The 26,686-nt window shown below is 36.6% G+C and overlaps 3 protein-coding genes across 3 annotated transcripts in view; all 3 read right to left on the bottom strand.

Annotated features, from left to right (window-relative positions):
* Positions 1-13,026, bottom strand: part of LOC123916168 (receptor-like protein kinase HSL1) — a 35,664-nt gene extending 22,638 nt beyond the window's left edge. Inside the window, exon 1 of the mRNA XM_045967552.1 lies at positions 12,891-13,026. The gene's annotated coding sequence lies outside the window, so the exon portion shown is untranslated. The remainder of the gene's footprint in view (positions 1-12,890) is intronic.
* LOC123914702 lies at positions 1,660-9,126 on the bottom strand. Its single transcript, XM_045965884.1, has 3 exons — positions 9,104-9,126; positions 6,451-7,369; positions 1,660-1,761 (listed from the first exon to the last, which is right to left on the bottom strand). Exons 1-3 carry the CDS (start codon positions 9,124-9,126, stop codon positions 1,660-1,662), a joined length of 1,044 nt encoding a protein of 347 aa, XP_045821840.1.
* Positions 9,123-12,892, bottom strand: LOC123914701 (protein FAR1-RELATED SEQUENCE 5-like). Its single transcript, XM_045965883.1, has 3 exons — positions 12,352-12,892; positions 9,753-12,036; positions 9,123-9,644 (listed from the first exon to the last, which is right to left on the bottom strand). Exons 2-3 carry the CDS (start codon positions 12,024-12,026, stop codon positions 9,123-9,125), a joined length of 2,796 nt encoding a protein of 931 aa, XP_045821839.1. The 5' UTR covers positions 12,027-12,036; positions 12,352-12,892.
* Positions 13,027-26,686: the final 13,660 nt, after the last annotated feature.

The raw sequence follows: 26,686 nt of genomic DNA, 5'->3' as shown, positions 1-26,686 counted from the left end.
AAGCCTTCGAGGTGATGTGCTTAGGTTTCGAACTGGAGCCCTCACTTGGCGTCTTTTTCTCCTTCTACCATATTAAAAACTTGAAACCCCAAGCTTTAGTCTCCCTTAGCAGTCAACCTAACCGCCGCCTCCTGAGTTTGTACGCCTCCAACTTCAAGAACTTTAAAAACTCTTTCTTCCGGGTTCGCTGTGGCGACCAACTCCCGGATTTGATGTATGACGAAGTAGAAGATCCTCTATTTCCCTTCTACTGGACCGATAACCCTAGGCTTATCAAGGGAGCCGTTTTTGAGGCCCTGAGTGATTTTGAACAAGATACCGTCAACTTTCTTGACTCCTATGCTCTTATGGATACCGCCGACATTCTTAGGTGTGAGGGTAATAGTGAAGCCCTGACAGAGTATTTACGTAAGTAATGCATTTGGTATTTTTCTACTTCTGTTTAATGTTGATCTCGCCTTATTACTAACTTGTGTTTTTTTTTTTTGTCCTCTCTTTTTTTTTTTGTAGAGAGAATGAGAACTATCTCAAATGAGGAAAGATTGGCGTTTTTGGCAAAGGCTCGCCAACAGAAGGCCAAACCTGCTGTTACTGTGGTTGATCCGTTGAAGCAGCTGCAAGTGGAGGAAGCTGCTGTAAAAGAAGGGCGAAGCAAGAAGAAGCATGAAGGGCGGATCCGTGTTGAGATCCCGGGAAAAACAGCTGCTGAAGCGGAGGGAACCGAGGGTGTTGCTCCTCCTCCTCCCAAAAAACAAAAAATAGAGAAAACTACTCAACAGGCTGGGGGTGCCGACAAGGGCAAAGGCCAAGCTTCCAGTTCTACTCAGCCTTCATCTAAAGATACTGAAGCCGCTGCTCCTCTTTCTTGGACTTCCTTCGATCCCCTCGAATTTATTGAGAGGGGGGTGACTATGGTTGGCGATATGAGTCGATTTACTGACACTCCCACTGAAGACTTGAGGAGAAAAGCCCTGGAGTATGAGGTAAAAGGTACTCTTCTCAACTATTTGCTGACGAATCGGCAGGAGCAGGAGGTCCAAGAGGCAAAACGGAAGGTGAAAGTCGTTGATGACCATCTTGCTGATATTGAGAAGAAATACTCCGAGACCAAGACCAAGCTGGAGGAGGATATCAGGAAGCTGAAGGAGAGCCAGGAGGGCGAGGCGGAGAGGTTGAAGAAGGAGTGTGAGGATAAGCTGGCGAAGGTTAAGGAAGGTTATGCCGCCTCCGAGACCAAGCTCAAAGAGAATGCTGCTGCTCAAGGTGAGATGATTTCTAAGCTTTCTAAAGATAAAGATGCAGCGGTGTTCTCCGTGGGGACCTTGGGCGAAGAGAAGGAGAGGTTGGAAACTGACGTGAAGGAGCTCCAACTGTATGCTGCCAACCAGTACGAGGAAGGCTTCGCCTATGCCCTTGAGCAAGTCAAGCTTCTTTTCCCAGACCTCGACGCCAAGCGCTTAGCTGAAGCTGATGCGATGAACCAGATCATTGATGGAAAGCTTGTTCCCTATGTACCTCCCAGTGAATGATTTGACCTTGTTTGTAATGAATTTAATTCTGCCCTTATGTGGCTTTTGTAACTATTTGTATGCCCCTTCGTGGCTTGAACAATTTACCCTTTATCGGGTTTCTATTAATTTCTTTAATGATCTCCTTTCTTCATAATTTTGCGGATGAATTTTGCATTACGTTGTGGGGTAACGCCTTCTGTCGTTCTCGTCTAGGAAACTTTATCCTTGCACCTGCGACATCTTCGTCTTTCTATAATAATTGTAAATTGATACAAATAACTTTATACCTGTTGTCTTTTGACGTTATAATGAATCGCCTGCTTTGGTTGTGTATAAGCTTCTTTTGGCGGTGTTGATAATCTCGCCTTTCTCTGCTTTTTCTTTTTCTGACGTACCCAACTCGTAAGACTTACAGGTAACGCCAAGGCCTTGCAACCTTGTTTAATTTTTCTTTTTCTGACGTACCCAACTCGTAAGACTTACAGGTAACGCCAAGGCCTTGCAACCTTGTTTAATTTTTCTTTTTCTGACGTACCCAACTCGTAAGACTTACAGGTAACGCCAAGGCCTTGCAACCTTGTTTAATTTTTCTTTTTCTGACGTACCCAACTCGTAAGACTTACAGGTAACGCCAAGGCCTTGCAACCTTGTTTAATTTTTCTTTTTCTGACGTACCCAACTCGTAAGACTTACAGGTAACGCCAAGGCCTTGCAACCTTGTTTAATTTTTCTTTTTCTGACGTACCCAACTCGTAAGACTTACAGGTAACGCCAAGGCCTTGCAACCTTGTTTAATTTTTCTTTTTCTGACGTACCCAACTCGTAAGACTTACAGGTAACGCCAAGGCCTTGCAACCTTGTTTAATTTTTCTTTTTCTGACGTACCCAACTCGTAAGACTTACAGGTAACGCCAAGGCCTTGCAACCTTGTTTAATTTTTCTTTTTCTGACGTACCCAACTCGTAAGACTTACAGGTAACGCCAAGGCCTTGCAACCTTGTTTAATTTTTCTTTTTCTGACGTACCCAACTCGTAAGACTTACAGGTAACGCCAAGGCCTTGCAACCTTGTTTAATTTTTCTTTTTCTGACGTACCCAACTCGTAAGACTTACAGGTAACGCCAAGGCCTTGCAACCTTGTTTAATTTTTCTTTTTCTGACGTACCCAACTCGTAAGACTTACAGGTAACGCCAAGGCCTTGCAACCTTGTTTAATTTTTCTTTTTCTGACGTACCCAACTCGTAAGACTTACAGGTAACGCCAAGGCCTTGCAACCTTGTTTAATTTTTCTTTTTCTGACGTACCCAACTCGTAAGACTTACAGGTAACGCCAAGGCCTTGCAACCTTGTTTAATTTTTCTTTTTCTGACGTACCCAACTCGTAAGACTTACAGGTAACCCCAAGGCCTTGCAACCTTGTTTTATGGTTCAGCGCTCACATCTGAGTTGATCTTTGGTAAAGATTCGGAGCTCAAGTTTGAGATAACCATTTTCGTTGATTCAGAGCCCGTAACTTAATCAGGTTGACGCAAATATTCTGACATATGCAAGGAGATATACACTACTAGAATTTTGAAATTCAATGAGCTTCGATAAAAACCCCAGTCAAAACAGGGGAAAAGAGTGTCTCATTGTCTTTTTATTTATTTATGAAAACGGTTGTTATACATCATTAAAAATATTGCTAAAAGAAGAGAATGGTTTTACTTATTCTTCCGCCAGTAACGTGATGCCCCGCGATTTAGCTGTAGTAGAACTTTAAGTTTGCTATGTTCCACGTCCTGGGGAGGATTCTTCCTTCCATGGTCTCTAGACGATATGCTCCTCCTTCGAAAGCTTCTTGCACCCGAAAGGGGCCTTCCCAGTTTGCCGCGAACTTTCCTCCCTTATCCTTTCCCATAGGTCTTTTCAGCACTAGATCGCCCTCTTGAAAACTCCTTTGTTTGACTCTCGTATTATAACGCCTAGCGGCCCTTTGCTTTATGGCGAATTCTCTGAAATGCGCTCTTTCTCTTCTTTCCTCGATCATGTCTAAGTTCTCTTCCAAAGCTCTGTCGTTCTCTTCCTGCGTCGTGGTTTCTCTGCGCCAACTAGGAGGATTTATTTCCACCGGGATCATCGCGTCTGAACCATAGACCATTGTAAATGGCGCTTCTCCTGTCGAGGATTGGGGAGTGGTGTGATACGACCAGAGGATGGGTGAGATGTGGGCTACCCAAGCTTCGCCTTTGCTATCTAGCCTCCTTTTTAAGGCTCTTAGTATCACCTTATTTGCTGACTCTGCTTGTCCATTAGCTTGTGGATGCTCCACTGATATAAAGGTGTTTTTGATTCCTTTGCTTCGACAGAACTCTACGACCTTTTCGCTGGCGAACTGTGTACCGTTGTCGGATACGATGTATTTGGGCAGTCCAAATCTGCAGATGATTTTCTTCCAATAAAAGACTTTTACCTGTTCCGCCGAGATGCTGGATACCGGTTCTGCTTCAATCCATTTTGTAAAGTAGTCCACGGCGACGATGATCCATCGCGCTTGTTTATAGCCAACCGGAAATGGACCAACGATATCTACACCCCACATGAAAAAGGGCCATGGGGATAATACTGACTTTAGTGGCTCCCCCGGAACGTGATGCAGGTTGGCGTGTCTTTGGCATTTGTCACAGTTTCTTACATACATGGCGGTATCATCATGTATATCTGGCCAATAAAATCCTGCTCTTAATATCTTTCCTGCTAATGCTCTTGAACCGATATGACTACCACACGATCCCTCGTGTACTTCAGACATGATGCGCTTGGCTTCTTCGGTACTGACGCATAAAAGGAGGGGGGACGCAAATCCCCTTTTGTATAGCTTATCCCCTACCATTGAATACCATGCCGCCATTTTCTTCAATTTAAAAGCCTTTTCCCTTTCTTTCGGGAGTTCATCCTTTTGGAGGTACCGGATAATGGGCGATCTCCAGTCTTCCTCTTCTATTACCATCATCGCCTCTTCCCCGCTGATGCTGGGAGTTTTTATAGTTTCTTGGATAACGGTTCTATGGCTTCCTGGTTTTTTGGTGCTCGCCAGCTTTGACAATAGGTCTGCTCTCATGTTTTGTTCGCGGGGAACGTAAACTAATTCGAACGAATCGAAATGTTTAGCTAGGTTTTGCACTTTCTCCACGTATTTGATTAACTGCGGCTCCTTCGTTTGAAACTTCCCTGATACTTGGTTGGTTACCAGTTGGGAATCACTCATGGCCCTCAACTCTTTTACCTCTATATCGCTTCTAACTTCATTCCTGCTATCAAGGCTTCGTATTCCGCTTGGTTGTTGCTGGCTTTGAAGGCGAAACGTAGTGATTGTTCTATCATAACGCCATCTGGTCCTTCCAGTACTATTCCGGCTCCACTTCCTCGCACATTGGAGGCCCCATCAACTGAGAGTGTCCAAGACGCCGTTTTTTCTGTTGTTGGCGGGGTAGACATTTCCAATACAAAATCAGCTAGTCTTTGTGACTTAATGGCCCCTCTAGGTGAGAAGGTGATGTCAAATTCTGATAGTTCAACGGACCACGCTACCATCCTTCCTGCCAAGTCTGGCTTTCGGAGGACGTTCTTGATGGGGTAATCTGTTCTAACAACTACCTGGTGGCCTTGAAAGTACTGCCTTAATTTTCTGGCTGTGACAACTACTGCAAGAGATAACCTTTCTATTCTTTGATACCTTGTTTCTGCTCCCCTTAGGGTTCTACTTACAAAATATATAGGTTTTTCTTCGCCCTCTATTTCCTGAACTAGAGCTGAACTCAAAGCTCTATCCGAAACTGCGAGATACAGGTAAAGGGTGTTACCTGGTAATGGGCGTGTCAAGATGGGCGGTGATGCTAGGAACTCTTTTAGTTGTCTGAAGGCTTCTTCACATTCTGGTGTCCAAGAGAATCTCTCATTTTTTCTAAGGGATGTGAAGAAGTGGAAACCCTTTTCGCCCGCACATGATAGAAATCTGGATAGTGCCGCTATTCTGCCTGTCAAGGTTTGTACTTCTTTCACGGATGTAGGGCTCCTCATGTCTATGATGGCTTGGCATTTTTCGGGGTTAGCCTCTATTCCTCTGCTGGTGAGCATAAACCCTAAGAATTTCCCGGCTTGTACTCCAAAGGAACACTTTGCTGGGTTTAGTCTCATGTTGTACTTTCTTACTGATCCCATGATGTCCAACAGATCATCATCATGGCGACTTCCCTCGGAAGTTTTTACTACCATGTCGTCGATATATACCTCTAAGTTCTTCCCTATTTGCTTGGCAAAAACCCTGTCCATCAACCTTTGGTATGTTGCTCCCGCATTCTTCAATCCAAAAGGCATGACGTTGTAAAAATAATTGCAGGTGTTCGACATAAAGGCTGTATGGCAGGCGTCTGAGGGGTTCATCTTTATTTGATTGTATCCGGAGTAGGCGTCCATGAAACTCAGCATCTTGCACCCCGAGGTGCCATCAATTAACCTGTCTATGTTGGGTAGGGGATATGGATCTTTGGGACACGCCTTGTTTAAGTCTGTGAAGTCCACGCACATTCTCCACTTTCCGTTGGCCTTTTTCACCATGACGACGTTTGCCAACCATGAGGGGTATTTTATTTCTTCGATGAATCCCGCTTCCTTTAGTTTCTCTACTTCTTCTGCTATAGCGACTCGTCTTTCTTCTCCCACCTTCCTTTTTCTTTGGGAAACTGGTTTTGTGCTGGGTGATATTGAAAGTTTATGTGTTATCACCCCTTCGTCAATCCCTGGCATATCTGAAGGCTTCCATGCGAATAGATCAGCGCTATCCTTCAAGATTTTGATGATTCGTCTCCTCTCTTCGCTGGGCAATGCTGTTCCCAAGCTGGTTGTCTGGTGTGGGTGATCGCCAATTTGAACCTGCTCCAGGTCTTCTATAGGACTTACCCTTCGATCTTGAAATTCCTCCCTCGGATCCATATCTGCGCTCTCTATGATGTTTATGCCGCCTGGAATTGCGGCTTGTCTTCTTCCGAATTTTCCGCTTGCGCTGGAAGTTCGGTGTCGTATCTTTAAGCTAGACTCGTAGCATTTCTTGGCGAGGAGCTGATCGCCCCTTACTGTTCCTACTCCCCCATTCTCAAGGGGGTATTTTATTGCTAGGTATAGAGTGGACATGGCCGCCCCTAATGTGTTAAAGGCGGGCCTTCCTATAATAATATTATAGGAGGTAAAAGGAGTTTTAACTACCAGGTATCGCACCTTGATAGTTTTGGCGTTGCTGCCTTCTCCAAACGTGGTAAGAAGGGAGGCGTAGCCCATTACGTCCACTTGTTCGCCAGAGAACCCAACCAGGGTTCCGGAGTATGGTTGCAATTGCTCTTCTGCTAATTGCATGGCCTTGAAAGCTTCCCAGTACATAATGTCCGCTGAACTCCCTGAATCTATCAGTACTCTTTTTACATCACAGTTCAAAATTTGGACTTGTATCACTAATGGATCATCGTCATGAGGTGCTACCTCCAAACCATCCTTTGCCGTGAACGCCAAATCTGGTACGTCTAATGGCTGGGGCTGACTTACGAGGTATATTTCCGAGATGGCTCGGCGTACATACCTTTTCCTTGCTGAGCTTGATTCACCCCCGCCTGAGAATCCTCCTGCTATTGTATTCACGGAGATTCTCCCCTTGGGAGGCTCTCTATTTGGCCCAGGAGGGTCTCGTGGCTCCTGTCGGGGGACTTTTGGCACGACAACCCGCCCTTGGGCGGCGTCGTCAATGAATTTGCGAAGGTGTCCGCTTTTTATCAGTTCTTCGATTAAATCTCTTAAGCGGAAGCATTTTTCTGTGGAGTGACCTCTACACCTGTGATATGCGCACCAGGCGTTATCGTCCAGCCCATGGGGATGTTACTGGTTCTCCTTGGGGGGAGGCTTGCCAAACCAGTGGCCAGAATTTCGTTTAAGACGTAAACTTTTGAGGCGTTTAATGGCGTGAGGTCTTCATTGGCGGGATGATTCCTGAATTCTCTTCTGGGCGGTTGGCGGTAGGGCTTCCCATGATGCCTCTGCCATGGGTCTCCTTGGTGGCCTCCCGATTTTGGTCGTGGGTGTTCGGGCGCTCTAGTGGCACGGCCCACGTATTCCTTCTCCTTAACGTCTCTTTGCCTTTTCTCGGCGTTACTTTCTTCGCCCTTTATATAACACTCCGCCCTCTTGTTCACCTCTTGCATTGACGAGGCTGGCTTTTGGGCTAAGGACTCATTGAAATGTCCTGCTCTTAGCCCATTGTGGAAGGCTGCCACGAACATCTCCTGATTTGGATTTGAGACTTTGATGGTGGCTTCGCTAAATCTGGCGAGGAAGTTACGCAATGACTCGCCATGGTTTTGGCGGATGGAGAAAAGACTGGTTGATGTGACTTTCACGTGTTTCGATCCAGCGAACTGGTGAATAAATTTTTTATGAAAGTCAGCATAACTCTCAATTGAGTTCTTTGGAAGGTTCATGTACCAACGTAGGGCGACATCCTTGAAGGTGCCGGCTAGTAATTTACACTTTAGATGTTCCGGAGCATTGATTATGGCGGTTTGTATTCCAATTGCCATCAGGTGCTCCCTTGGATCCGTCTTTCCGTCGAAGGTAGGAAGGTGAGGAACCTTGATTGTTTCCACCACTTGGGCATCCCACAAGTGTTGTGCTAAGGGCTGTACGTCCATGACGCCCTCTCCCTCCTCCTCCTCCGAAATCAATTTCGCTTTCTCTTTCTCATTAGTTCTTTCGGCTTCGATGGCCGCAATCTGAGTTTGTAAGCGCCGTATTTCTACGACGGCGGCTTGCAGGGTGTTAACGCTAGAGCTATCGTTGTTTCCATGCTCTCCAGCCATGTGAAGATGTTTGATTTCTTGTCTAGTTGCTGTGATAGGCTGGGATCAAATGATTTTACCGCAGCCCCACGGTGGGCGCCAAAATGTTCTGCTAAAAAACAAGGGGGTTTGTATTATTGATCAAATGGTGTGATTACACTCAGTTCAATCCCAACAACCCTGGGAGTTTTATAAGTCAGAATTCGATCCTCTTTACAGATGAGAATATCAAACTATTTATAGACCATTAAAGCCTTCTTCTCCAAGCTAGGGTTCCTACAAATCCGGTCTTCAGCGCCTTTTCCGGTGATGCAGCGTGAAAGTAGGAATAAAACCTTGGTCTCCAAGCCATGGCAGTTTCAAGGAGTTGGTTTCTTCGTTCCCAAGTTAATCGCTAAGGCAGGGAAGGATGAAGATATTTTATTATCGTATGCAAATCCGTCTTATGGGCGTTATCCGTCATCACCCACCTCGCCAAGGCCTTGTATCGCCAAATGGACGTTTAGAATTTAATTGTGTTGGGCCTGCTTCCTTTCTCATATTAATTGGGTTAGTTTGATTTTGCCTTTAAGCCCATTGCCCAGTCCAAGTGTCAACAAACATTAAGTACCAAAAATCAATCATAATTTAACAGTACCTTAAAAACAATAATTTATGGTTCAATTCATTCCAAATCTCAATGTAAATGTACATTTAAAACAATAAACTTAGTTTCAAAATATCATAAACATTACAGCCCAAATAAAGAAAAACTCATTGTTGTCCATCAGCAGATTTCATCACATGTTGTAACAGACCATAACACGAAGTTGAATTTGCACCAACATTCATTCCATACATTTGGTATATAGGTGGTACATGTGGTACAGAAGTTACATGTTGTGCAGGTGGAACATGTTGTCCAGATGGTACGTGCATCTGTTGCATAACCGGATGTAACATAGGAATCATATGTTGAAATCCATACATCGGAGTGAATTGCCCGGTCGCACTAGTAACATCAATATGTGTTGGTGTTGACACATTAGCGCCACGCTCTTTCAGTTGCACCGAACATTTATTTTTCTTTTGCACAATACTTTCACAACGATCTTTCGGTAGCTCTGAACATTTCTTCTTTTTTGGTGCCACTCTACTTTCGCAAAGGTCTTTCGGTTGCTCTGCACATTTCTTCTTTTTCTGTCGCACACTACTTTCACCAACGTCAACCGGTAGCTCTGAATTTATGTCTTGCACACTACTTTCAGCGTTGCAACTTTTTTTTCTCTTTTTGTCCTGTTTATAACAATAAAAAAGAAATTTTACTACAAATATAAAACAATATAATTAATAAAACATATTATATGAGTCGAAAGATAAACAATCAAGAATTATTAAAATTACCGAACAAGTCCTCGCATTATGAGTTGTACTCTTGCAATGAGTACAATGCCTGAGAGCTTTTGCGTCATTCTTTTTTTTCTTTGGAGCACCTTTACTCTGAACCGGGATAGGATCACCAACAACTGACTTTTGTGTTCCAATAGGATCCTCAACACTGCAATATTTTTTTTTTAAATTCATGAGGTCATCCATAATGTCACCATACACACCATTCTTTTTAGAAGCTTCTTTGCAAAATGATGTCAGAACAGAACAATATGCACCAAAACGGGCAAGCTCAATCACATCGGAATCAACTGGATCATTAACATCCACCATGTTCAAATAATCAATTTTAGCATCCTTGGTCCATCGCGACAATACCAAAGTGCTAGGAATGTGATCAACATGTTCTTCCTTCATCACGTGAAAAATATGAGAACAAGGAAGTCCACGAGAATCAAACAACCGGCACGAACATTGGAATGTATCACCATCGTAAACAACTGTTCTTTCATACACATCCCGACAATATTTAGTCAAAGTATAAAACTTAGTATCTCCAATTTCCTTTTTATGCTTAACAATCAATTCACCGGCCTTCATAATTTCTTCTTTCACTTCTTTGAAAATCTCCGCTGTATAGATTTTAGCGGCATTGCTCTCAATCAAACGTAATTGAGTTGTCAACACAGGTTCTGAAAACTTTGACTTAAAATCTTCAACAAGTTCATTGTTTCTGTAGCCTCTTAGAGCCTGCTCAAAATTTTGCATAAATTCAAAGATGCATCCTTTCTTTCTGACATAACTCTTTATTATTGCATTGATTGCTTCACATTGAGACGTAGTTCTTATACGTCCAAAAAACTTATCCCGCAGGTATGCAGTTGCCCATAGTAACTTGTTCTCGTAGGTTTTGATAACCCAAGGATGTCCTTCAACTCCATTTTCTTTAATCATCTCTGACCAATACTCTTCAAAATCATCCTTTGAAAAATTTGAGAACATGGCTTTTTTAAATCCCTTCAAAAAACCTGAATTCTTCACATTCTCACCTGCATTCTTATTCAAATGCCAGGCACATAACCGATGGGTCGCATCGGGGAAAACCTCTTTTATAGCCTCCCTCATAGCCCCATCTCCATCTGTCACCACAGCTTTTGGGCGTTTATTTTCCATACACTCCAAAAAACAATTCAACACCCACTTATACGTCTCCGTGGTTTCATCTGATACCAACGCAGCGCCAAAAATTATTGTTTGGGAATGGTGGTTACAACCTGAAAATATAACCAGCGGGAGGTTGTATTTGTTCCTCTTGTATGTTGTGTCAAATGCAACCACATCTCCAAAACAGAAGTAGTCAGATCTACTGGTCCCATCAGCCCAAAAAAGAGACTTCATCCGTCCATTGCTAGTGTCAGCAGCATATTCAGCATAGAGCATGGGATCAGTAGCTGACTTTGCATTAAGATAATGTAGCGATGCGGCAACATCACCATCTTTAACAATATCACGCATTTTTTTATCAAAATAATTATAAAGATCTTTCTTCGTAAACCCAACACCACCATATCCACCCTTCTGAGCAACCATGTACCCCATAATATGACAAGTTCTAATTCCACGTGACTGCATACCATCAACCTGAGCTCTATCTGCTTCGCTAATTTTACGATAAACCGGGTGTAAGTGCACAAACCTAGCTGATGTTAATTCATGGTTATGAGTCTCTTCAAACACAGACACTACAAATCTACCTTTATCGGCTTTGTATGTCACACGAAACCTAGCCGTGCATTTCGTACGTGTCAAACGTCTATGCTCTCTTTTCCTATCTAACCTAGATATGTGTCTCTTATCTCGTAAACCTTGTCTACTGCATACAAAAAGCTTGTTTGTTATTATTTTACTACCATCAGGCCCTATTTTTTTCTTATCATCACTTTTCCTAACGGAAAAACCTTTACATTTACCGTATTGATAATAAAATTCATAAGCTTCGTCAACACTACCAAATTCCATACCACGAATTTCATCAGCAGTCATAGAATTAATACGTACCGCTCTTTCACCTATAGATGCTTCATCACCAAAATCATGGTCATCATCATCATCATCATCATCACCATCATCATCATCATCATCATGGTGGTCACCAGTATCATCGCCATCATCTGACCTATCATGCCCACCGGACACCGAATAGCTGGAATCCTCATCATCAGATGTATGACTATCGGTTGAACTAACTTCATTCGAATCAACATCTAGAGATTCATCAATTTTTACCATTGTTGTGAACCTGAAACACAACAATTGTCACCATCAAAAACAATACCTCCAAAATTCATAAACAAAATGAAAGGTAACTAACACAACTGAAAATCAAATTTATACACACGACTAATTTTATATAGAAAACAAATTAAATCTAATTCCCAAATTGAAAATCAAACTAATTCTTAATAACTAATTACAAATAAAACTGCAATTCAATTTCAGCATGAACCCTAACTCCCAAACGAAATCAAACTGATTTTCTGCATAAACCCTAATTCCCAAATTGAAATCAAATTAATTCTTATGCACACGCAAACTATTTCTGTTTCGTATTTACCTTATGCAAACGCACACGCAAACTTCTTCCACAAACTCGCCGTCGAATGGAGTTTCTTTCAAACTCAAAAGAGGAAAACGATGAGCTAGCAAGTTCGTCCAACAATGGCGAGCGTATTCGAGGTTAATGTTGTTGTTTACACTTTGTTGGTGATGAACACAAACTCAAACTCAGAAGATGATGATGTTGTGTATTTGCTGGTAATGAACACAACCTCAGAAGAAGGAAAACGATGTTTGATTGAAAAAAAATTCAAAAGTTAATTTGTCATGTTTTTGTTTTATTATTTAATTTTAGTTTTAATTGATTTTACATTCATAATTAAAATTAACAAAATATAAATATTGGGGTAATTGTGTAAGTTTTAATATGTAAGGGACTTAATTGAAATATTAAAAGATGGTAAGTTCCATGGTAAGTACCATACATAAAGGTTGTATCATATCATTCAAAGTTGGTCAACACTGCATCCTCATTGGCCAGTTTTGGAATGTACCAAAACATTCCAACTAAGGAATGTACCATAGAATTTTCCATATTTGAGTGTGGTGTGCCACGCATGGTACTGTGGTACTGATTACTGAGTTGGTTTTTTAGGAACAAAGGGTGCAAGTGGTGATGAGTTGGCAAAGGTGGAAACTTGGAATTTGTTTATGCAGTTTCATTAAACTGTGAAAGAAAATAAATCTATTAAAATATGGGAATTTGAATTTGGTGGTTGACGACAATGTCTTTATTTCGTCGTTTACTAGTAGAAGACAGGGTCATTATCTTCTGGATAATAGATTCTCCCGTATTGATACTCTTTTCTTTTCCAAAATAAAAAATACTCCAAGTATTTTCAATTAAAAGGGTATGAATAAAATTGAAAAAACATAAGCTATATAGACTATAAGTTATTATTTTCTCAAAAAAAAATAAAACAATAAGTTATTATGTTTGGTTCGTTGACGAGAATTTGTCATTTGAGTAGTGTATCAGAGGTCTTAGCTTCGACTCTCATCTTTATCATAAACTAAAAAAATAAGCTATAGACTACTATAAGATAGTATAAGTTCAAAGTTTAACATTGCCAATTATTTTACATAAACATATTTCTATTGACCCAATACATAAACATATTAGGAAAAAAGTTAAGTGCAATTTTGATCCCCTAGTTTTTATTTTTTGAAGTTTCAATCTTTCTATTTATCCGTCAAAAAAAAAACTTCCTATTTTAAAAAAAAAAAGGTTTTTTAGTCCCCAATTTTAGTTTTTCCAAACTTTTGGTCCCCATCTTATTTTGAGGTCAATTTTAGTGACATGACAAAGTCAATTGTGATACGCGAATGAAACATCACATATGACATTAATCTTTATTTTATTTTCTATTATTTAGAAAAAAACTAAAATAAGGGACCAAAAGTTAGTAGAAAAAAAAACTAAAATAGGAGAACAAAAAACTTATTTTTAAAATAAAGGTACTAAAACTTCAAAAAATAAAAAATAGGGAGAACAAAATTACATTTAAGCTTAGAAAAAAAGAAAAAGAGAAACTAATTATTGTTTTTATTAAACTAAGAGGTATTAAATTAAGAGTATATTAATGTACCAAAAAAAAAATTAAGAGTATATTAATGTATATACATTTACCATAAATATACACTAGGAGATACTAAATTAAGAGTGATGTGTTCTATGGTTAAATCGGTAGTAAGAAAAATCAGTACTCCTAATATAATAATTTTGAAATTTATGGATAGTAAATGTACAATTAAAGAAGACATGTTAAGACATGTTAAAGTAACACGGTTAAACACTTGAACCTCGCAAATTAAAGTCGTTGAAATTTAATTTGTTAGGTTTGATTTAATGATGATGTATTTGGATAGCATATAAGAAGTTTAAGGTTCGATTCTCATTGTCAATATCGTAAATAAAATAAAAAATTGTTGAAATTCAGTTGACACAAATCATACTCACATTTTAACAAACAGAAAAAAGTTTCTATTACAAACACATAAAGTAAAAAACGGATACGTACTCATGAACTTAACTCAGTTGGTAGGGATATCGCACTATATGTGCAGGAGCCCGGATTTGAACCCGGGACACTCTACTTATTCACCTTTAAGGTGAATTTTCTAGTCACCGTACTACTTGACAAAACAACAGGAGACAAAATGACATGTTAATTTTCTCCTTTTATTTTTAATAAGTATTCCTTCACTTTTTATTTTATTTATCTTCTACAAAAACAAACGTAATGTGAATGAAATGTTAGTAACAAGTTACAACAACCAACCAACGCAAGGTAGATTTGAACAAGTAAGAAAAAATACATCATTGATGTTGGTGTTAGTTACAACATACATATTATGATGATATACCTTAGGTTGAAATTTCTTGTCTTCCATTAAGCATGTACTCATTTACTTTTAGGTATCAATTTTAGTAAGCTGATATATTCTTAAGCAATTTTAATAAGCTAATTTAGGCATAAACATTTGTGTAAATTTTTTTGTTGACGAATTTGTGTACAAAATTATTAGTCTCTAATTATAAGATCATTTTAAATTTTTATTAGTTGAAATTTTTTATAATAAAAGATAGAGGAGTGTTATATATAAAAATGAGACGACAAATTGTTTTATTTAATTTGTGATATCTTTTTCTCTATGCCAATTTTTTTGCTAATAAAAAAAATGTATGTAGTAATAAAGTTCTCATGAGTTATCATGAGTGTGACTCGGTTGATTTTAAAAAGTGAAATTATAGTCGTCAGACTAATTGACAAAAAAATGTATGTGGTCTTCATAAGTATAGTTTAATTGATAGGAATATTATATTTTAGGCTTAATTAGTAAAATGGTCCCTTAAAGATATTTTTTATTTTACATTGGTCCCTTAAAGAAAAAAATGTCCGAATAGGTCCCTTAAAGACATATCCGTTAATCAGTTTGGTCCTATTCGGACATTTTTTAGGGACCAAACTGATTAACGGAAATGTCTTTAAGGGACCTATTCAGACCTTTTTTTTCTTTAAGGACATATTCAAACATTTTTTTCTTTAAGGGATCAATCTAAAATCAAAAATGTCTTTAATGAACCATTTTACTAATTAAATCTATATTTTATATGTAGGATAGAAGGTTGAACTTAGGATCTTCCACTTATAATAACACAATTCCAAATCCCCAAGTTTTAAATTTGTTACTCCCTCCGTCCCAAAAAGAATGACCCATTTTGAATATATGCACTATTCATATATATTGGAGTACTGTAACTCTGTAAGAGTTAATGAAAGCGTTCAAATTAAGGTCTTGTGTTTGCTGCATTTCGGTCTTGTGTTTTGTTCATCTCTTCCAGAAAAAGAACACCGCATTGGATATGGAGTTTGATTAAGTAATTAATGACATTGTTAGTAACACCTGTCATACTCCCTCCGAACACATTTATAAAAAAATTTGAGTTTTTTGGTACATTGAAAAATGGATGTATGTGTCTTCAGAAATTCAAACCCAAATTTCGTCTTTAAAATTATATTGAGTCCAATAATTAGTGGCTAGAAATTATACCTTATAGATGAATAAGTGTAGTGTCCGGGATTCGAACCTCAACTCCTACATAATATACTCCCTCCGGACACAAATATAAGAAAAAATGTACTTTTTAGATTCATTGAATAAATGATGTAATAGCCCATATACATCCATTATTCAATAAATCTAAAAATTGTATTTTTTTCTAATATTTGTGTCCTGAGGGAGTATGTGACAATCCTACCAACTGAGCTAAGCTAAGCTCACATGGATGTCATTATTTTAAATCATATATAAAATTTAAATATTATGATCACCAAATAGTGTGCTTAAAAAGAGGAGTACATTTTTAAAAAAAAATTAAATATAATGATTAGTGGTGTCAATTTCAATAATAATTAATAAATGAGTTTTATTTTTTTTGGGTCAAGTAGTCTAGTTAAATTAATTTTATTTATTAAAACATTTTTAGTAATTGTATTTAATAGAATAATTTGGTGAGTTGAAATGCAATAGATAAAAATATATTAGTTGACTTGACAAAAAAAATTAGTAGAAAAAATTAATAAATACTGCTATATAAATATTTAAAATGACAACAAATATGTACAAAAGAGACACTTATAACATTTATGTTTTGTTTGGATGAAAAAAGAAACCGGAAAGAATGAAAGTAAAAGGAATGAATGTGGGTAGAAACTGAATGAAAAGTGAGATAATTTTTTTATTGTTTTATAAGTAATGGTCGAAATTTAAATTTAAATTCTCTGTTTCTTTTTTGTTTAATTTAAATTCTCTATTTATTTGCTTTAATAGGTGAGTTTTTAGCATCAAACTACTTGTAAAATAAAAAGAAAAAAGAGAATGATAGAGTCAGAGATCAAGTCATGGTACCATTAATTATTTTATTTTTAGAAACTTAATATTAATTCCGCCTAAACCTTTCTCTATTTGAACAAGTATTTCTTAAAGCCGCTCCTTTTTTTAACCGTAGATTCTATATTTTTCATTCATCAAAAGAGGGGTGATTTAAGGTCAACTTTTGACCTGACCCCTCTAAATTGTTTCGTTTTCCTTTCTTTCAATTAAATAACTGATCATCACATATATTTAGCTTTTTCTTTGTGATTTTGTTGTCATAGTGCGACGTCTTGTTGGTCGTTGTCTTGGTGCGACGTTTTGTTAGTCGTTGTCTTGGTACAATGTTTGTTTCAGATTCACAGATTATATTCGATCTGGTACATATTCAATCAATGATTTTGGCGTCATCAACGTTATAGACTCGGAGACACGGGTATTCCGAGCACCTCAATCTCGTCATATTTGTAGGTTTTGTCACATTACTTGGCATTGTGCCGTTGTATGCTATTAATGTGGGTACTGCGAATTTGTTTGCAAATTCATCCTTTTCAGTTTTTAACGGTTTTGAATTTATATTGTTCGATGTTTTCTACCAATTTAAATGAATAAATGAATTCTCTTTTTAGTAAAAAAAAATTTATTAATTCTGCTCGTGTGTGTCTTGATTGAATCTATTGCCTCTTACCAAACATCTATACTTTATTTTTTGGTGAATTAAACATCTATACTATGTGTCAACTATAAAGGTCTTTGTAATTACTTGGTTGGTGGTTTTTATTATGTTTGGTGATGCATTGTTTTTTTTTTTTTTTTTATGAATGAAAAATACTAACAACTGTATTTAGGACATTGTTTAAAGAATAAAAAATGTATGTTCTTTTTTATAAAAATTTAATGTACTTTTAGCTTTAACAAATATTTGACTTATATTTTCAAGATAAATTTCTGTTATCTTTAGAATATTCATTTGCATAATATTTTAGTAATTATGTATAAAAAAAACCGGCGGTACATTAACAATACTAAAAGCTCATTTCATTTTTTTTTGTCAAGAGCTCATTTCAATTTTAAATTACTAGTATCTTGACAAATTTATTAATAATACATAAAAATTTATTTATATAAATTAATTTTCGTAAACTAAAAAATACTAACCAACATAAACGGACCCAAAATCGATTTGGAATTGAAGTGCTTTGATGTTTTTTTTTGTTTGTTTTTATGGAATCTTGAAATTTGTCATCTTAAATTTTATTTTTAATTCCACTTTTCAAAATTGGACGCATACACATTGACATACGTCTAACATGCATAATTAAATGACTAAGTTGTTAGAACATCTAATTTTTTTTGGTACATTAAAACATCTAATTTAAAGAACCGCAAAATGTGTTTGAAATATTAAACCAAAAAAATCTAAGTGTTTAATTTTAATTCTTTTTTTCGAATTTTTGGGTGATGGAATTTAATTATAAGCACTATGAGTTATATTCCTTAGACTAAGTTCATTTTCTATTTTTTTGACATAATTCCTTAGACTAAGTTGGTCATTGTTTTAAATGATCTATGAATGATATATGGCTTCTCAATGCCCCACAGGACCATTTGACACTAAAACAAATTAAATAGAGTCACGGGAGAATTCACTTCTGTGTTACATTTATGTTTGAATATTCATTCAACTACCTATCTCTGCAGTGTCTTCATTTCAATTTTAACCATGCATCATATATATCTAACACAACACAACGATCAAAATCGATTAATAGATTCCAATTCAAAGTAGAAATAGGTGGCACTCATATGTAACTCTACCAACTGGATTGATTTACATTCAAAACAGAACATTGAGCTGTTGGCTACCTTATGACAGAGGAATTACTACAGAGTTAATACTGCAAATATTATGATACATATATATTGCTTCATCAATGTGGCATTTGGTACGTAAGACCCCATCTAAATTCCATAACCTATTACATTCAAGAAGGACATACTAGTATTTAATACTAGTATTTATTTTGGATTTTTTTTTCTTTCTTAAATCGGATATTCTATGCGTGCATGCAACATCATAGACTAACTTCTCAAGCTTTGTAGAACCCACATGAATAGCAAACTCTTCATAATAATTTTAATATTAATGTAAGAATTTTAATATTGATGCATGTCCAAGTCATAGATCAAACTCAGAGCTCTGATTAAATTAAAAGAGATTCGCTTCATTTCATCTAAATGATTTCGAATATTTAATTTGGATTTTAAGTAAGACAAGAATAACTAATACGGTAGATTCATGATTATTTGTTATTTAAAGGCGCCACCATAAATCTCACTACTCACTACCAAATTTTCCAAGTGGGTTGTTGATACATAACTAAGGTCATATAATGCCCATCCTTTAAGGGGTCCCACTGTAGTAATATACTAATACTACGAGTCTCCCACAACTACAAAACATTTAATCATGGACTATAGTATCTTGATATCAAATCTTCGTAAAATATAAATAAATCTTGATATAAAAAAATAAATAAATAGCAATTAATTGCAAAATTTATATTAGATTTAAATTATGATCATGTATTTATAAATTCTAGCACAACTGACAAATGTTGAAATTGCTAGGTGGAACACCAAAACCGAAGTTCAAACTCCGGTTCTTTTATTCAGTGTGTGAATTTTCAATGATTTTTTTATTTCGTTTATCCAGTCAAAATAAAATAAAATTATGATCATGCTATTATCTTATATATTTGATGAAACAGTTGTTTATCATAACTTTTTGCGAGAATTTGTTCCTAAATCATAATGTAGTCATTTTTAATGGTGAATTGCAGTGACAAAGACGGACGTGTTGGTGTGAAAGTGTAAGTTAAAAGTTTGGTATTTGATAAAAATGTGATTAGTGTTGAGGAATATCGTCATATGCATAATCCCTAAGATTTTGAGTGATGGGTGAATATGTGGTGTGTCAAATTCTTTTTATTTGTGCGGTTGCTTTTAACTCAATGTAGTGATCCTCTAGACTTATGATACAATAAGACGACTATCGTTCATATCAACATCGGGAGCCTAATTTACTCTGGGTGGTTGAGGTGTTTTCTAGTCTTTGGGAGTCCTCTTTGGTGCTTCTAAATTTTTTGTACAACAATAATATTCCAAAGCTAATTATACCTAGAAGAAGCCCATCATATTAGAAGATATAAATGTCAATAGAAATAAATAAGGGTTTCTTCAAAATCACCTTACCATTCTTTTTAAAGAGCTTATGTCAGTTTATAAGTACTCCCTCTGACCTCATATATAAGTAAAAGTATCATTTTTAGATTCATTGAAAAAATGATATATTTAGTCTATATTTTAGACTAAATTAATACATCCACTTAAAAAAGTTACTTTTGCTTACATATAAGGCTAGAGAGAGTATTTTTTTAGGAGTTCTTTGTGCACTCAATGCATGATTTTATCTCATTGTTTTTTTTTTTTTGTGTAAGGTTTTTAATGAGGTGTTAATATATAGATAGATTTATTGGAGTGAAGCAATATGTGGTGATTTTGAGGTGTTTTGTATTTTAAAACTTGATATCCGGTCTTAGGATAGACTAATCTAATGAGACCAATTTCACCGTCCACTTGTGGGTGTCTAGTTTAAAGCCAGAGTTTTTTTTGCTCTGTAGGACTTGGCCCACCGAAATTGACACCAAGGGGATCGAACCTGGGACCTTGAGAAAAGCACACTCCAAGGACCGAAGTCAACATCACTAGACCAACCCCAAGTGAATCGATGATTTTGAGGTGTTAAACATAGTCCACATGTTATTTATTTATCATGTGATATTTTTGCGCTCTCATTTTTTGCTTAAAAACAAATACTAGTACATGTTAATAAGTTATTTTTAGTTATAAAGTTTATGAAAATGCTGTTACAATAGTACAGTAAATATAAATAATTTAACTACATTTTTTATGAAATTTAACTTAAAGAAAAATAAATTTATCCATGAACAGTCGGAGACAATTGGTTTTGATCCGGAACAAATTATACAAGATTTTAGACATGTCCATTCAATTGATGTATCATGTAGGTAAATCAACGTATTACACTAATCATATGTTTCCATGATCTAACAACACATGAATCATGAATGGTTAGGTGAAAAATGTTTTGGTGATCAATCATAGCATGTCACCCGAGGGAAAACATGGAAAAGAAATTCAGGAATCACCTAATGACTACGACTTGGCCTGCTAGTTATAGCTGCATGGCAATTGATAAAATAGGCTTCAATATGCTCAAATACTCCGTATTTATAAGACAAGTGTATTTGTCACTATACTTGCTTAGAATCATATTTTTTTTTAGATTATAGTGTGTAGTGCCTAACATGCATAGTGAAAATTGTCCTCATATGCATGGTAGCGTATTCTACAATTGATGCTACTTATTGTCTCCCTATGCTGTTGTGAGCTTTCTTTTTCTATTATTTGGTTTGGTAGAATAGAAACATATATACTATAGTATTTGTTATGATTTTGAATACTTGTATTTGAATGAAGAATAAATAATGACTCAATAGAAGTAAATTACTTTTTACATGCATGCGCTTGGGTAAAGAAACATAAAAAGCGTTTTCCTTGCACCTCTCCAGTGAATTCTGTCTTTTTTTTTTTTTTTCCAATTCATAATTTATAGTTTTTTTTTCATAAATAATCTTAATTTATAGTTAAACATAATGTTTTTTACATAATAATTAAAAATAATGTTAGGACAATAAAAGATACTGTCTTGATCATTCCATTGGTCATTTGTGTGACATTTGGCCTTTTGTAAACCCGTTAAAAAGTTGTATAAAGAAATGGAAGTAATAATTTTATAAAGGGTAAATAGGGTTTTACCCCCCTGCAAAATGGATGAATTTTGCATTACCCCCTGCAAATTTTTTTTTTTGTGATTACCCCCTGTAATATAAAGATTCATTCAATTACCCCCCTAATTCGCCAACTAGACATGAAATCTTTTTTTTTATGATGTGGCATGCATATGTGGATTTTCTTAGAATTTTTATTTATTTTTATTATTATAATTATTTCAAATCATTGTTATTTAAAATTAAAAAAATAAAAAAATCTTCATCTCAAATCCCACAAATTTTTTTTTCCAAAAAACAACCTTCATATCAAATCTCAGGGAGCAATTTTCATCTCAAATCCCTAAATCGAAAAAAAAAAAAAATTCATCATCTCCACAATTCCTCCAATTCAAACTCTTCCTCCACCTCCTCCATAACAACCACCACCAACAACAACCCTAACATAATCAACTCATTCATCCCTCTCCTTCCTGGTCTCTACCTCTCACGTGTTCATTCCTTTGATCTTGGTGAAGGATATGGGTTGGGTTAGCAATTACAAGTTCAAGAAAAATAACAACAACACATGTTCTCCAAACATCATTAATTTTGATTTAATTTTAATTTTTTGGAAAATCAACAAACAACAAAATTGAGAGTGATGCTGCAAGGAAGAGAGATGCAATTGGTGGGAAAGAGAGATGGACGACGACGGTGTTGGTGGCTGGTGGTGGAGAATGAACTGTGAGATTTTATGTTTTGAGAAACTTATGAGTTTTTTTATAGTTTTGGATTTATGGGTTTGAGATTGAATTGATGAGATGAAATTTAAGATTGAAGATGAAGTTTGTTGTTGTTGTTGTTTATTCTTCCCATGAGAGTGGTGAAAATTGTTGATGTTTATTGCTGTTTGTTTTTCCCCTTTTTTGTTTTTTATTTTTTATTTTTTTTAAATGACATAGCTCAATATGTGGCAAAATAAAAATTAAATAAATAAAAACAGTAAAAAAAAAGCCATGTGTAAAAAAAAAGCCACGTATGGTTGCCATGTCAGCAAAATTAAGATTCCAAATCCATGTTGTCAATTCAGGGGGGTAAAACAAAGAATCTTTTTATTTTACAGGGGGGTAATGCAAAATTCTCCTATTTTGCAGGGGAGTAAAACCCTATTTACCCTTTTATAAATAAAACATTATTTACTATTGAATATGAAAACCATAATGAATATATTACTTTTTGTATGATTTTTTGTTTTTCAGACTGATGATATCTGATTTTGATTTGTGTCGGTTTTTTTTTTTTTTTGGTTACAAGAGAGAAAAAAAGAGAAAGACAAAACAAAAGGGACTACTCTCTAATAAAAATCACACCCCTAGCGTCAGCGTCAATAAGATTGAGCAACTCGGTAGGGGGAACTGTTAACAACACTAGAGGAGAATTCGCTGAAGCTCCCAATTTAGCCAAAAGGTCTGCACACTTGTTGCCTTCCCGAAGAGTATGGTCAATCACCACCCTCCAATCTCTTCTTAATAGTTGCCGAATTATGTGAACCTCATTTGCCAAACTGTGACAGTTTGAGACACCCTCCTTTATCAACTTGACAGTAAGCAGAGAGTCAGAGAAGCATACAACATCACGGAACCCCTTATTCCAGCATAACTCCAGACCATGTAACACTGCCATGATCTCAGCATATCGGTTTGTATATGAATATCTCTCCTTAAAAAATTATGCAAATAATTAATTACATATAGTAATATTAAAAGTTGCATATTTAATTCTTTTAGACATAATTAAAGTTTCATTAAAAACACAAAAGGAATACTGAATTAGTTTATTTGAAGTCTTTGGCATTTTAAACAAAGTGCCCCATAAACGTTTTTCTACAATGAACAATCGAACCGGGCCCGATGCAAGAACTCTAGTGAGGAGATTTGGTTGCCTATTTTTCTAATACCTAATATGAGGAGATAATTTGTTGAAGGTCTGGAGAGTTCGATCTTTGTCTCCTGCATATGAAAAATATTTGGTTGAGAGAGAATAATGTTTCACATATTTTTTGGTTGAAATTAGTCACTGCTAAACAATTGTAAAAATATTTCTTCTATTAATTAATTAATTTGTCATATTTAATACTAATAGTAACATTAACTTTTTTCAATAATACTTAATCTAGAGTGATCAGAATCGGTGGCATCGATCAAAAAATTATCAAGGTTGAAAGTCGGTGGAGGCAAACACCATATATATATATATATATATAGGATGCATATTATGAGAATGCTAAAGATATATGAAATGAGAATATGAGAATGATATAATAGCCATTAGATTAAAATGGATGGTTGAGATTAAAGTAATTATTGTGAGTGATGTCACATTCAACCAAACATTTCCTTCTTCCGTATCTTACTTCTCTCTTACCATTCCCGACCGGTTCTTCCCTTTCCTTCCACCTAGTAGTTCCGTCCGGTCGCCTTCTTCCATCATCACCGGTCGTCGGCTTGAGAGCATGGTTGCCGTTTCTGATTGTTGAGGGATTGTAAAAAATTAGATCTAATTCACACCACTTTAGAAGATCGTGATTGTTGAGCATGATTGCCTTCTTCCGATGTGAAACTTTCAGCAGCCAGTTGAGAAAACTATGAATTGATAAATTGAAACAACTTTAGAAGAGGAATTTATTAAATGGTTTGTGAAGGATTACGTTAACGGTGGACATGATGATGGTGAATCTGTGTCTCGTCCCTTTTGTTCTTTAGTTAACAACAAGAAATTTGTGAAGGGATACTTTCAAATGGTTGAATTGCTTATATATAGCTATTACAAATTGAATTTAATATTGTTCTTCTTTTGATTTGGCAGCAACGAGACCTTGACATTGTCTTATGTTATAATAACCTTGTGATTTATTTATATTAACTGATGTAATTGAATGGTTGCAACAACAATGTCGTAAGATTTAATTGTGTGCAAAACAGCGGTTGGTCGGAACTGAGACGGCGGTCGGAAGTTTATGGGTCAGTGGAGGTTGGCCAGAACTAAGATGGTGAATTCATCGGTGTATTATACATGACCGTTGTACACAGTGCTATATAATTTTCTATACCACTCTTTGTATAATCAGTGTTCACGTTTCACAAATAATAATATAGCATCAATTCATCCATATCCTTATTTTCTTTTTGGTATCTAGAGCCTTTGTGAACACTACCTGCATAATCATGACTACTTCTTTATCCCTCAATGTGAGCAACTTTATCACGTTAAAACTAAGTTCTACAAATTATCCATTGTGGCGTGAACAAGCATTAGCTCTTGCAGAAAGCCAAGATTTGGTGGGTCACCTTACAAATGAAGACCCAGCACCCACTCAATACACCACCAATACCACAAACTCAGAACAATTTGTTCCAAAATTAACTGACGAATTCGTTGCTTAGCGCAAGTCTGATCGTCTTCTTCGAGGTTGGATAATCAGAACCCTCTCCGAGGAAGCACTCAGACTGGTCGTTGGCATCGACACAGCCCATGCAGTTTGGGTTGCACTCAAAGATGCATATGCAGAAGATTCACAAGAACGTGAATTCACAATCCGTCAACAAATCACATACCTCCGCAAGGAAGAGGACCAAACTATTGGTGAGCATATTCGCATTTTCAAAGGTCTGTGCGACAATCTTGCTGCAATTGGGAAACCTATCCCAGACAAAGAAAAGGTATTCTACCTCCTCACAAGCCTTGGCCCTGATTATGAAACATTCACAACAACCATGCTAAAACCTCCAAGGCCACTATATTCTGAGGTAATCTCACAACTCCAGAGTCTTGATCAACGACGCAATTGGTTTTCCAACCGTGCAAAGATGCAAAACACCTTGGCTCCTCAAATGGCGTTCTATGGCCAACAACAAAAATCTCATCAATCTTCCTCTCGAAACCGTGGAAACTCTCAAACCTTCACATCGACAGGGAGAGGGTTCCAAGCTCAACAACCTAGTAGCCAAGGTAAAAATCAACATATCCTGACCACCCAGCAGAGACGCCCTCCACCACCGGGACAACGTCGTATGACTCCTGCAGAAAGGGATCTCTATCGAAATGAAAAATGTCAATATTGTGGCACAGTAGGCCATATTGCAAAGATATGTTGGTGGGTGCCTAAGAAACCAACTCAATCTGATGATATACCTCAAGCACTTGCAGCACTCACCTTGGACAATACAATTGCTGAAACAGAATGGATCTTGGACACCGGAGCTTCCAATCACATGACTGGTAAAACTAGTATGTTGAGTAACATTCGACAATGCTCAGGTACAGATTTTGTGCTCATTGGTGATGGTTCTCCTTTACCAATCCATGGTATTGGGGATTCCTTCATTAAGCAAAAGAATACCACACTGCCTCTTCATGATGTCTTACTTGTTCCTGATTTAACAAAAAATTTATTGTTTGTAAGTCAACTAACCAAACATTTTCCTGTTAATTGTGAGTTTTCTAATGTTGATTTTTGTGTAAAGGAACGAGAAACTGGGGAACCAATGATCACAGGGAGACGCAAGGGTGATTTATATGTTCTTTCTTCTTTTCCTGAATTATATTTTTCACATCGCTTCAAATCTGGCTCAGCAGACATTTGGCATCAGCGACTAGGACATCCTCAAACTTCGGCGTTACAATTACTAAAGAATAAAGGGTTAATTGATGTAGTTGGAATTGTTAAACCTGAACATCTTTGTGATAGTTGTCAATTAGGAAAGCTTAATAAACTACCTTTTTCTTCTTCTGAGCATTCTAGTTCTATTATATTTGAAAAAATACATTGTGATTTATGGGGACCTGCTCCTGTTTTATCTATTTCTAAATTTAAATATTATGCATGTTTGGTTGATGACTTCTCGAAGTATACATGGATTATTCCTTTACAAAACAAATCTGATTTTGTTAATGCTTACTTATCATTTGAGCAGTATGTTAAAAAACAATTTAACAAAGAAATTAAAATTTTTCATTCTGATGGAGGAGGTGAGTTCATCAACTCCAAACTTTCAACTCATTTTCGTTTAACAGGTACTATTCATCAGGTATCATGCCCAT

This window comes from Trifolium pratense, linkage group LG3 (genome assembly GCF_020283565.1).
Source record: "Trifolium pratense cultivar HEN17-A07 linkage group LG3, ARS_RC_1.1, whole genome shotgun sequence".
Classification (NCBI taxonomy): Eukaryota; Viridiplantae; Streptophyta; class Magnoliopsida; order Fabales; family Fabaceae; genus Trifolium; species Trifolium pratense.
This window is presented reverse-complemented; position numbering and strand designations above follow the sequence as displayed.

Coding starts and splice junctions, on each gene's coding strand:
- LOC123914702 (XM_045965884.1), bottom strand. CDS start 9,126: ATGAGTTTTTCTTTATTTGGGCT. Junction 7,370..9,103: donor AGTTTTTCTTTATTTGGGCT/GTAATGTTTATG, acceptor CGCATATCACAG/GTGTAGAGGTCACTCCACAG. Junction 1,762..6,450: donor AGGAATTTCAAGATCGAAGG/GTAAGTCCTATA, acceptor CAATTATTATAG/AAAGACGAAGATGTCGCAGG.
- LOC123914701 (XM_045965883.1), bottom strand. CDS start 12,026: ATGGTAAAAATTGATGAATCTCTAGATGTTGATTCGAATGAAGTTAGT. Junction 9,645..9,752: donor ATAATGCGAGGACTTGTTCG/GTAATTTTAATA, acceptor TGTTATAAACAG/GACAAAAAGAGAAAAAAAAG.